This window comes from Exophiala bonariae (genome assembly GCF_035927105.1).
Source record: "Exophiala bonariae strain CCFEE 5792 chromosome Unknown scaffold_2, whole genome shotgun sequence".
Taxonomy (NCBI): domain Eukaryota; kingdom Fungi; phylum Ascomycota; class Eurotiomycetes; order Chaetothyriales; family Herpotrichiellaceae; genus Exophiala; species Exophiala bonariae.
Window position 1 is genome coordinate 791,181 of NW_027042477.1, and position 12,403 is coordinate 803,583.

The 12,403-nt window shown below is 48.1% G+C and overlaps 3 protein-coding genes across 3 annotated transcripts; 1 reads left to right on the forward strand and 2 right to left on the reverse strand.

The window, feature by feature from the left end:
- Positions 1–2,009: 2,009 nt before the first annotated feature.
- On the forward strand, positions 2,010–3,435 carry LTR84_004804 (uncharacterized protein; the record flags this gene model as incomplete). The annotated part of the gene is made up of 2 exons (XM_064848378.1): positions 2,010–2,245; positions 2,301–3,435. 2 exons carry the CDS (start codon positions 2,010–2,012, stop codon positions 3,433–3,435), a joined length of 1,371 nt encoding a protein of 456 aa, XP_064711002.1.
- Positions 3,436–3,750: 315 nt separating this feature from the next.
- LTR84_004805 (uncharacterized protein) lies at positions 3,751–10,752 on the reverse strand (the record flags this gene model as incomplete). Its single annotated transcript, XM_064848379.1, has 3 exons — positions 3,751–9,786; positions 9,839–10,134; positions 10,185–10,752. The coding sequence occupies 3 exons, from the start codon at positions 10,750–10,752 to the stop codon at positions 3,751–3,753; spliced, it is 6,900 nt and encodes a 2,299-aa protein (XP_064711003.1).
- Positions 10,753–11,004: 252 nt separating this feature from the next.
- On the reverse strand, positions 11,005–12,369 carry LTR84_004806 (uncharacterized protein; the record flags this gene model as incomplete). The annotated part of the gene is made up of 5 exons (XM_064848380.1): positions 11,005–11,805; positions 11,879–11,992; positions 12,067–12,167; positions 12,254–12,299; positions 12,349–12,369. 5 exons carry the CDS (start codon positions 12,367–12,369, stop codon positions 11,005–11,007), a joined length of 1,083 nt encoding a protein of 360 aa, XP_064711004.1.
- Positions 12,370–12,403: the final 34 nt, after the last annotated feature.

Genomic DNA, 12,403 nt, shown 5'->3' on the forward strand with positions numbered 1-12,403 from the left:
TAGAATCATATTTGAATATATTGAAGCACCACAGTGAGCTCGTGGGCCAGTGTCCGGAAAGTGTTTCGAATACTGTTCAATGTGAATACTTGTCCGCAATATCTTTCGGATAACTTGCCCCACGGTCAGCGTTTGGAGATGCCAAAACACGACTGCCAATTCAGGGGGTCTAACGCCTGATCATGTGACCCAAAACTCTTCGTGCCTCGGATGGATCTTCGCTGCATGGCGCGGAGTATCAGATCTCGACGGTTTGAGAGGATCTTGATCTACGGATACGAACGGGTGTCTATGATAGACTCTGCTGGTTGCAACATACTTGCACTCATTGTCTTGTAGAGGAGAAATGACCACTTGGTACCGAGGTTTCTTTTCCCAGTGATGACATTACAAAGGCATACCTGTTTTCGCAAAAGACTAAGCTTTTGCGAGGCTCTCGGGGTTTTGTCTGGTAACAATATATACCGCCTTAGGTCACGAAAAAACATGCCGTCGGTGTGGGCTTGGTTGCTGTTGGTGTTCCCTCCACTGCTATGCTGCCTCATACCTCCTGGATACCTTGGACATGGGCTGGATGGAAGTGGTTGTACTGGAACTGTGTTATAGGGGCATTGAATCGCTGCATTGCTTGTCATAGTTTCTCTGGTATCTTCAAACACATTGTCGAGACGTAAATTGGAATGCCTGAATATCGAACTTGGGAGAGAAAAAATCTCGAGAATCTATCTTCTGATAGCTCTTTCGGGATTTCAAACCGATCCACTTGAAATACTGCACATCCTGCTTTCCAAAGTTGTATGTACAATTGTGTAGAGAACTGGTGTTCTCTCTTCTTTTGATTTCGTTTCTTTTCTTTTTATAAATTTGGGGCCTGGTACTGAAACGGGAATCGAGCAGATTGTCCCTATCGAACTCACTGACCACCTTTTGATAACCGTTCGGCTTCTAATTCTCGCTCAGCTTGTTGGTAATATTTGGCAGTGTCCACGCCGTGCTATTTCGCGTCAGTGTCCCATAACACGAATATGGTACCCAACACACTTACTTGGTTATGATTGACAAAGTTCGCCCATGGAACAATATGCGCCATCAAGGCAGAGTATCTGCTGTTTCGTGCAGCAACACCCTGGTGATATTCACTCAGGTCGCTAGTGCCGTATAATGGTTCTCCTCGCTTGACCTTGTCGACCATTTCTCTCATATCTCTCTTGACCTCGCGATCATTCTCTGTCCAGCCATAGAATCTCACTATCAGAAGACACCAGTTAGTCTAGTCGCTCGTTTTCTCGGCCATTCATTTATTTTACGTACGGCAACTTCGCTGATATACCATGCCAGCTCCGGCGAGTAAACCAATACCAACGCTCAATCTGAAAACAGGAGGAAAAGCGCCTTTGCCGGAGAAGGAAGGGGCATATCGTTCGGTCAGAAGCATGAACGCAGGTCCTATCGCGGCCACGGTAGCTCCATAGGTCCAATCTTCGGGTCGAGCATAGCTGAATGCTCTACTAAAGTAGCTGTGGAAGGTTGTTATGTCAGTTGGTAGTCTGCATAAGCTTGCATTCGTGCTGACTGGGTGCCGGGAGTGAAACGTACGGATCGGTGTCAATAACCTGTTGGAAAGGGTCAGTCCACACGGTGATCAACGTGGATGGAAGTCTGTAAGCTTACAGGGTAATCAGTGTTCGGCCGCTTGGGCGGTATGAAGACTCTTTGCTCTTCCGCCATGGCTGCAGACGATTGTCATCTACTACTTCAAGGCCTCTGCTAACATTCAAATGTGAAGTTCGATCTGGACTGCGGAGCTCAGAAAGAGCTTGTCCCGTAATGGACTAGCGTTAAGACTTCGCCAAGCCGACCTGGGCATGACGTAGCCACTCGGGGATTTTCCATTACTGAACACGCGAAACCATCGCGCTACGCGTCTCCCAGATATCTCGTATGTTGAGCCAACGATTGACCACCATTGAAGATTAAAACAACTATCGCACCATTGCACTCACAGCAAAATGGCAGCAGGTCCCCTGACTGCAGCAACTGCAGATCATCTTCTCAACTATGATACAACCGACGATGAAGATCCATTTGGTGACACGCCCGTTAAAGCCGTACGCGACGACAAGCCAACTCTAAGTCCACGACAAAATAAGAGGAAACCAGATGATGGAGGAGATGGACTGGGTATCGACGAAGAAGTGCAGATCAAAAAGAAGAGGAAACCAATCGCGAAACTCGACGAAGCAAGGTATGCTTGATCCCCCCCCAAAGACTATGTTATCATTCTCACCTGATCCTCTCAGAGTTCTCTCGGCTCCAGGGATACCCAAGCTACGCGAATTAGCAAGATCAGGGAAAATATCCAAGAAACTAAGGTTGAAGGGCAAAGGCCATGAATTTTCCGACGTGGCACGCCTACTCAACTACTACCAGCAGTGGCTGGACAATCTATATCCTAGGGCGAAGTTCGCCGATGGTCTGCAACTGATTGAGAAAGCCGGCCATAGTAAACGTATGCAGGTCATGCGAAAGGAATGGATCGACGAGGGCAAGCCTGGCTATATCGCCAAGAAGCCGAACGCGCATGGAGACGAGTTTGAAACGGATGATCTCTACGGTGCAGGAGATGTCAACGCCACGGAGATCGGAAACAAGCAGGACTCGAATCCCATCGCAAGCATTTTCAGAAGTGCTGATGACGCTGATGACTCATTCTTCATTGCCGACTCGAACACGAATCGTAATTCCATTGATGATCTCGATCTGCCAGAGGACGACGAGCTGGACGCACTACTAGCGGAGCAAGACACAAGACCCGCGTCCTCCAAACCCCAAGCCACAACCAACAATATGGACTCCGAGGGCGAAGACGACCTCGATGCACTGCTAGCAGAGCAGGAGAACCGACGTGTTCCGACTTCCACATCTACTTCTCAAAAGGCGGGAGCACCAGCACCCAAGTCGCAGCCATTTGACGATGACGATGATGAAGACGAGCTGGATGCACTGCTCGCAGAACAAGAAGCAGAAGCTCTAGTGCGACCACCAACTATGCAAGCCCGAGCTCGTGAAAGCACACCGACTGTGCCACAACGCCCGGCACGTATCTTCGACGACGACGAGGATGACGAAATGGATGATTTGGACGCCCTACTGGCAGAGCAAGATGCAGCGCAGACCCAGAGAACTACTTCGATGCCATCAACTGCGATCCCCATAGGAATTGAACAACGCACGAATGATGCAGGCACGAGTGTCGTTGGTCAAGCGCAGTCGGATGTGAATGCAGATGCTCAGGCAGCAGATGGCGAGGAAGGCACGATGCTTGTACAGGGTGCTAGTGCAGAGAAACCAAAGGGAGAATCGCAAGACGCCGACGGAGAAGAGTTCGATATGGAGGGCATGTTCTCTTCCTCTCCCGCGGGGCAGGAAGCTTGATAAACTTCTTTGTGATGATTCTGTCGTCATGACCAGTTGGACTAAACTTGCTGATGCTTGATGTGATTGAAGATAGAGTTTCGCGCTGCCTCTATGATTAGAGAGGGGTGGTTGTATAATGAGAGGATGACGATGCACTCGTTTCTGACGCTCCTATGTTTGCATGTTGAATATTGAGATATCAAAGGAGGGCTAATGCAATGCTTGAGACTAGCCATGAAAGGCCCAGACTGCCCGATATATTCAAACCGAAATGATCGCAAACGTCAAGCCAAGAAGGCAAAGCCGAGTTCCGCAGTGCTCTCGGCGAACATCTCAAAAGAATGCACACCACCCAATATACATACGACAGAGATTCTTCTCATCCGTAGCGCGCTGAATCATCTCGTCCACATATCCGCCCACACTCAACGGCACACTCTCTCCGGCAAGCATACCTCTAACCTTACTCCTCACACCTTCTAGAACCTCAACCGGCGTGTTCGGCACACCATTGACGCTCTTCTTCTTCCGCCCAGGCCCGTTGATGAAGTCGGTCGTGGGATCATGCAGGAAAGTCTCGAGGATTGTCATCAATGCATCCTGATTACTGCGGAGCAGCGTGAGTGTGATCTCGCAGGTGCGACGGAAGGGACCTTCATAGCCGTACGCGCCCATGGCGTCGATCATGTTATGGGTGAGGCGGAAGGGAACGGTCTCGGGCTTTTCGAACGTCAGGCCTTTGTCGAACAGGCAATTGAAGTCGACGTGCAGGGTGCCGCCGTTATCTTCTTCGAAGAGGATGTTCTCGCCGTGTCGGTCGCCTAGCCCGAGCACGTGTCCGACAATCGACATCACGGCCGCGGACCGCGTGTAGCGCAATCGTGCGTTGAACCAGGCACTCGGGTCTGGGAAAGACTCGACGAACCATTCATGGAACACTGGGGGGAAATTAGACAGGACTTTGGTGCTGAAGATTTGCACTTTCTCTGGGTCGCCCGAGCAGGATTCGTCCAGGAGGTTGCGGATCTCGACGTAATTGGGCTGGATGGATTTGTCTTTGTAGAGCTTGAGTATTATGTCTCGGAATGTCTTCAGATTGTCGACCCATTCGATTAATCCACATTCTTCGTTTAGCGGAACGACTGCGTACGTGCGAATGTAGAGTCGACGTTTTGCGGCATCGACATCCCGTTTGAGGGAACGGTTGATCATCGTGTTGAACTCCATCAAGCGTTGATCTTTACGCAGGTCATCCTTGGGCTTGGCAAGGACGCTATATATCTCACCGTCGGATCCACGAATGGTGAGCTTGCGAGGTTTCTGAAGGGAGGAAAGAACAGCCGCGTCGTCGATGAATGCGGAGACCGTGACAGGCTCTTTGGCGAAGGGCCGAAATGCTTTCAGCTGTGCAGGTTCAAAGCTTGTAGGCATGCTTGGTATCAAGCATGCTTGAATCGGGACGACCAATTTCGAGGGCGCAATTTTATGGTTGAATCCTAGATCCTTAGATAGGCTCACCTTTGAGACTCGCCCTTCAATCGGGAAATCGGAAATACGAATAAGTTCTTTGTTGAGCTTTTGACCTGTCGTGAAGAGGTTCCTCAGTTCAGCTGCTGAGGTCATCTTCGAGGACTTCTTCTGAGCCTCAACAATTTTGTTGACTAGAGCAAGTCCTTTCACTGCACGCTCCTTTTGTTGCGATTCAACAACCGCCAAGAGCGTCCAATATGCTTGCTGTGGGAAGGCTTGAACCACTTTAACCACAATACTCCCAAGAATGTCAGAAACTGTCTTGTTTTTGTGGCAGATTCGTGCCACCACTTGTGGCAAGATTGTATAGAGAAGAGCGGCCTGTAGTCGATCCATGTACTTGATGATTTGTTTGTTCGTCTCTTCTATGACACGCTTTCTCTGCGCTGCATTATGTGCATGAAACTCTGAATTTCCTCTGCGTGGGTCTGGTGTAATTGCCGCACCATCGACAAGTTCAAGCCAGAGAGTAAGGATCTTTGGTAGCGTCTGAAAGACATATTTGCTACCATTCAAGAGTGATCGCAGATAATTGTCAATCACTAGTTTTGTCGCTTCGCCCGTTAAGAATGCCAGGCTTTCCTTCCCCGGTAGATTTGTCTTCTCAGAGTCCAGGATTCTGTTGTAGTACCGGCCTAAATGATACCATCCTTTTTCCCATTTGCGAAAACTCAAAGTAGCCTTGCGGAATGTTTTGATGATGATATCGGACTGCGTTTGACCAGACCTGTCAAGCCATTTCCCGAGTAATACGTTCGCTTTAGCTGTGACTTCGTTCTGGGAATGCCGCTGATCCACCGTCATGGTAACTGTTCCCCTCTCGGCAACGTAGTCATGAGCAACAAACGCGCCCGATTCAATCGCACCTTCTAGACTCTGGATGGCCTTTCGATGATGTCCTTCTGACCATATCAGTTTGGCGTGTTCGATCGCGGCTGATTTATCACCCAAGGCGGACGCTTTCAAGACCGCATTGAAAGCTTGAGTTGTTGACCTCGCCTTTCTTGCCAGCCTGGCGCTCGAGAGCCAAGTACCTGCAATATCGTTTGAACTGAAAAGGTTCGAACGAAGTGACATGATTGCTCGTCGGACTCCAAGGAGATATTGCTTGTCTGCAACGTTAGACCCTAGCACGTCAAGACGTCCCCGCAGGGCTTCAAACATAGGCATTCGATCCTCTACCGAAGCAGAGGCTATGAGCTCAATATCGTTCAGGACGTGTAGCTTCAATAATGTGTCATGTCCTGCATGAAACGAAGCAATAGTGCTTGGCGTGAACTCTGATGCGGTTGTACGATAGAGCTCTTCAATCATCGCAGGTACTCTCGAGTCGTTGTTTTCATTAATGGTGCGCATAATTTCCGTGACATGCGACGCAAAATCAGAGCCACCGCTGTCAGGCAAATAGCTGAAGAGCTGTGTGAATCTGTTGGTCGACCAAGCAGCTTCCATTGCGTACGAGGTCAAGAGGGCTGGAGTATTGCCTCGGCTCTGAATTCCATCAAAGTGGTGCAGGAGAACATCATACTGTCCAGATTCCTTTAAACAGATCATCAAGTTCTTCTGCACATCGATGTCATCAGGTTGGGCCACCAACTGCATTTCATACCAACTTTGTGCAGCTGTCCAACGGCCTGCAGCTCGATGTTCCAATACTTGTTGCTCAATATCAAGAACATGCATACGAGAAGAGATCCCTTCGATGCCATCGGGTTCATCGATTTGTGCGTAGATGTCTTGTAGGCGCTGCAATTCAGCTTCAACATTGTCAGATTTTGATTTGCGTATATGCTGTTCCCAATGGAAGAGTGCTCGTGCATAAGACTTGCACTCAAGCGAACGTCTAGCTAGAACATCAGGCGGAATGCTTTCCAAGACTTGCTCAATGCTACGAATCTGGTCGGCCGCAGCCATAAGCATGGCTTCATTGTAGACCCCACGCTCCGCTCGGATAGCGGTGTGAGAGTGTTGTTTCCTCTTCTTCTGGTGCCAACTCGACATATAGTCCAGCATCTCGAATACCGTTTGACTGCAGAGCTTGATATCATCTTGAACTCGGCGGTCTTGGCCTTCTAGAGAATGATTGAGTATAGAGTTGATCTCCTCAATAATCTCTCTACTGTCACTGTCAACCCCACTGACTATAAGGTTTACAGCAGCGTATGGTAGTAAGAACGCAGGTATGGCTGTGTCTTGACCGTGAATGATTCTGCAAGAGATGCCGAAAACAATGTCGGCATTTTCACCCAATCCCCGGTGTAGAAAATCCAATGTGATGGTTCGTAGCCAGTCTCGATGTTTCATGCCGGTTTTGAAGAACGGATATTGTCCCTTGGGATGAGGTTGAACCTTTTGCACTGTATATTTAGTGCTCAAGAATGGAGTCAACGTATTCTTCGTTGATTCCGGCAGATCTTCCCACAATTGTGAGGCGAGATTGCCGGATCTGGATTTTGACGGACTCTCTTGCTCGCAACATTTGAGAAATTCTTGCATCGCCCATCCGAGAAAACCTTGAGCTCTTGTTGTGGTTGCCGATAAGAAGGCTGGGACGAGCACACTCTGCAGAAAGAGGAACATCCACTGTATAACTTCATTGGCAGCTGAAAAATTCGATAGGACAACCATGGTCTGGCGCTCCCGGATACTTTCGGTTTTGCTCGTATCCAGGCAACCAATGCTACCCAAACATTTACCACACAATGTTGTGATGCGAGTACTAGTGTTAAACTTGATACATGCATCTAGCAAAGCTCTGGTAAGGTGCGTGACGAAATCATCGGCCTGCTCCTGGAGTATAGAGCGCTGTAAGAAATCCTGTTTTTCTCTCAAGAGAGGCGACAATTCCACCAGTGCCTGTTCAACAACACTTACATTCTCATCCCCGAGTCTTTTGGTATATGCAATGAGTTGGTGACGTTCGTCCATTTGACGTTTCAGCGAACCAATTTCTGTTTCGTACTTGGCCATGACTGGGATTGTGGAGAGAGAAGGAATTGTCTCGAAGTTCTCACGTATAGCTTCGGTATGTGTTTTCAACAGTTCTCCGACTATATCATAAGATAATTTTTGGGAAGCATCGTCCAGTAAATACCATGTTTGAACAATGATGGCGATTGTCTGATCAACCAGAGGCGCAATGTCATCCGTCTTCAAAGCTCTGATCATGGCTACCCAAGACGCGAATGATGCATTGCACAAGTCTGTGTCGTCCAGGCCAGATCGCAAACATGCACATATTTGTGGTAACGCACGCGTGACTCGACTTCTGCCAAGTTTCATAATCTCTCCCAAAGCAGACAGGCAACGCCGTTTCTCAAGCTTGGGCTCTTTTGCCTCGAGGTCATTTAATAGGACTGTGAAATGAGTAACAATTGCCAGAACATTAATCTCGAGAAAAGTGCCAATGCTGTCGCCGCGTTTAGTGCCAGAGGACTGCCCACGTTGGCGAGCAACCAACTGTGCGAGCAATTGTAAGGCCTGATAGATGCGTGAGGACTTGCCCTGACCACTGTCTCCGATTGCCTTGAGAAGCTCACACGAGATGTGTATGGGGTCGTGTGCAATCCAAGTTGCAAGATCAGTCTTCCCGAACTCTTCCGCAAGCTCAGTCAATATTTTGAGGATTGCTTGCTCCGGATCCGGAAATGGTTGAACGAGAAGATATGAGAGAATGGCTGTAAGATTCTTATCGAGTGTGCACATTTCAAAGACAGTGGTAGATTGGCCATGAGCTTCGGCGAAGCGTCTTATCGTCTCGTGGTCTTTATGAAGAACCAGATATGGGAGAGCGTATTCTGCTGCATGATTCATGAGACCCGACAAGTCCATACCCAAAAGGTCACATAGTTGGTGTGCAACTTGAGGCCTGCTAGAGATTGACTTCGCAAGCACGACACCTAGGGTACGCCAGAAAGGCCGCAGTAGAGGCCACACGGTAACCTGCATTGCCTGAGCAAGCTGCTGGATTTCTGCAAATACAACACCACTGATGTAGGGATTTGTGTGGCCAAGATATTCGACGAGTCTCACCAAGATGATATTCAATTCCTCATCACCAACAACCCGAGCCATCAGAGTGAGCGCTAATACTGTGGTCTCTTGCAAAGCTACTTCCCCTTTCTGCCACAAGTTTTGAAGGAAGTCGAGTGCGGCAATTCGGTTATCTCGAATCATTGTCGTGTCAACATTTTTCTTCGAGACAACATAAGTTTGCAGAGTCCTGGTCGCTGCGAGCCGCAGATCCCTCGATGAACTCTTGAGTGATTGTAAACACCACTCCCCAGCTGCAGTTTGACTGAGTCTGAGATTTTCTGCGGACGTGTAGTGGGTAATAATCCGCCGCAAAGCTGCCATAGCTATTATTCTCGCTTTGGAATGACGAGTGATATTCGGAATCAGCAGGAGTAATGTCTTCAATAACTCTTCACTTTCTTCAGCGAAAGGAATATCCAACATTACGGAATTGGATTCATCAGCATCGCATATGTGGCATGTGCTATCCTGAGAAATGGACGACAGTTTGCAGGCCGTTATTCCCATGAGCTCGATAATCGCACATTGTTTATCTGGTGCCATTTCTCGGAAGCTGGCAGTCGCCCTCTGACTGAAGCCATCAAGGTCAGGAACGGCACGGCCGCTCATTTGTCCGGTAAGCCGGCGACAAATATCTTGACGGTAGTCTAGACCCGGCAATCCATCTTCCTCGTCAGTTGATAGTCGTAGTCGTTTTCGAGCCCTGGTCGTCTCGGGCCAGCTTTCGTCCAAGACTTGAGTGGCAGCTTGCTCCGACAGTCTCGCAGGCAGAATGTTGAGAGCACCCAGTTCAAGTGAAAGTTCCTAGTTGACATTGACATTAAACTCGGATTGAGGACGGGTCGTTTGAACTTACTGCAAGTTGATCGTCGGTAACGTGTTCATTCGCAACATCATCAACGACTCTTTGGATATGCATGATCGCTTTTTTATACTGAATCCTACCGAGCTTTGAATCGGAGTACTTTGCGATGACTTTCACTACACGACATAAGGACAACAACAGCTCGTGACAATTGGCGAAGCTGAAGCTTTTCGAGAAGATGGTCTTGTCGTGTGAACAATTGGGCACAGTTGTTCCAAAGTCCTCACCGTCAATGACAAGCGGCCGGCGAGATACCGAGCTCGAGGAGGTACCAAGCCGAAGGATGCCTTGCTCGATTTCAGTGTCGTTGCCATGATCAAAAGGAGGAGTATCTTACCTAACAATGATATTCTGAAGTACTCGAGTAAACCTTCACTCTGGTTTGATCTTGCAGATTTCATACTTGCATGTAGCATCGCATCGTAGATTGCAGAAACACCGTCCCGAATCTGGACCGAATGAGAAGAGACGAGCAGGGGTAGAAGCCTTGGAAATAGCCATGTATACAGCGGAGGCGTCCAGTCAGGGTCATCTTGACGTTGGTCCGACTTCACGGCAATGACTTGGGGTGACCTCTCGATAACAAGCTGAATTACCTCGAGGCAATTCAGCAACTGCGCATCAATCCTACCTGCGCCAGCATTGGACTTGAAGGGATTCTCTTCAAGACTGGGTTCGATACCAACCTGAAAAATGATGCAGATCAGTCTGTGGTTGACAGAGACGTCTCCACCAAGGTTCGGTTGACCTTGTTCATCGGTGCTGAGGACTTCGGCCAAGAGTTGTTTGAAATTGTCACGATCGAGATCTGGCACGCCATTTCCATGAACAATATGGGTTGCCAATATGGATGATGGCGGCGGCTCAAAGCCATTCATTGGACGTGCTGCAAGCACTGGCGCCATGACATTGGGATCATTGCATTTTGACGTTGGATGAAGGTTTTGATCAGAAAGGTGTTGACGATGCGGAAGACGTGTTTTGGGCAGAACATTTCGCGTCATACTGCTGTGTCTGTGCTTCGCAGTATGGTCGGACACTCGATATGCTCCACCGAATTAAAGTGCCTTTCCCAGGCACGTGAAGGTCTGCCTCAGGCGAGAATCGAGAAATTTAATCATCAACTTTCTATTCATGGCACTCCTGTTTCAAAATCATCAAAACACTTCCTCTATAGTCTGGTCTTCGTCTATCTCCTCTACTACAGGTTTTTCTTCCTCGTCTCTCATTAACACCTGCACTAGCCGGTCACACACCTCAATAACTCCTTCGTCCTTGACATGTGCATGGCATTCACGAATTAGAGGATAGACCGACACACTCCTTAAGTGATCTCTGCCCTCCCTCGTCGTAGTAAACAACAGCAGAGTTTCGATATGTGTGGCTAGAATTTCTGGATCGCTTTCTCTTGATTTGTCTGGCGGTAAAAGCTGTAAATCTGGGAGCATATTTGCTGATTCGTCCTCAGGAAACTCTTCAGGACCTGCGATGGGTAGTAGAATGTAGGGAAGGATGTTGACTCCAGGTGTGCCATCATGAGATTCAGTCTCATCCGAAAGCAAGAGAGGATGTTTGTCAACTTCAAAGGCGGCGTTCTTAATGGTGCTGGCCACTCCCTTCCTTCGAATGTCGCTCTTATGTTCCGTGAAGACGGTTAATTTGCTTAGTGGGACAACTCCATCATAACTTCTCTTGCTCAAGAAATGATCTCGTCCGGACTTATATCGAGACATGTCTGCCAAGAGATAAGAGAGGTAGTCAAAATTGGCGTGCTTATTGAGGCTGCCATTTGCGCCTTTGACAAAACAATCAAACAACTGATCTAAGGCGTAAGGTGAAGTCGATATTGATTTGTCGGGTAGAGTCCGTTTCAGTGTGATTAGTCTTTCAAGGTGGTCTGATTTTGCGAGGTTGGACAGAAGCATGGCTATTTCATCTGCTGCTTGTTCTTTGGGATTCTTGTGAAGTGATTAGAAACGACAGTCTGGATGAAAAACTAGTCGTACAGAACGACAGATCTGAGAAGCATACAGTAATCTTCTTTACCAATACCTCGACAAATGCATCGTCCTCTGCCAGACATTTGAGAATTTCGGCATCATGACTGATGTTGACGAGAATCGTGAGAGCATTCTTTGCGATCGGCTGTCCCAGAAAACGGATGCTACCATCAGCATGGCTCTTTTCATAGATATAGATTCACCAGGAGGGAAACTGACAGCATAATCCCGGACAAGCAATTTCAGATCTTTGATAGGGACAAGTTGAGGTTTTTTGAAGATGTTGGGATCTGATGACAATCCTACGAGATGCTCACATGCTGTTGAGTATAAGTTAGCCCCTGGTCAATATCTCTCCCGAGTACGATTGTCTATTTATTCGGAATGAGGAAAATGGCCTGCTTACCAACTTGTCGAATTTGAGTATTGCCGTGGTGAAGGAATTCCACCAACTGCCCAAAGTTTAGCAACCATGATTGTGAGAAATCCGGTGGGACATACCTCCTCAACTTCCGTCGGCATGGTGAATTTTAATAACTTCAAATAATGTTCATTG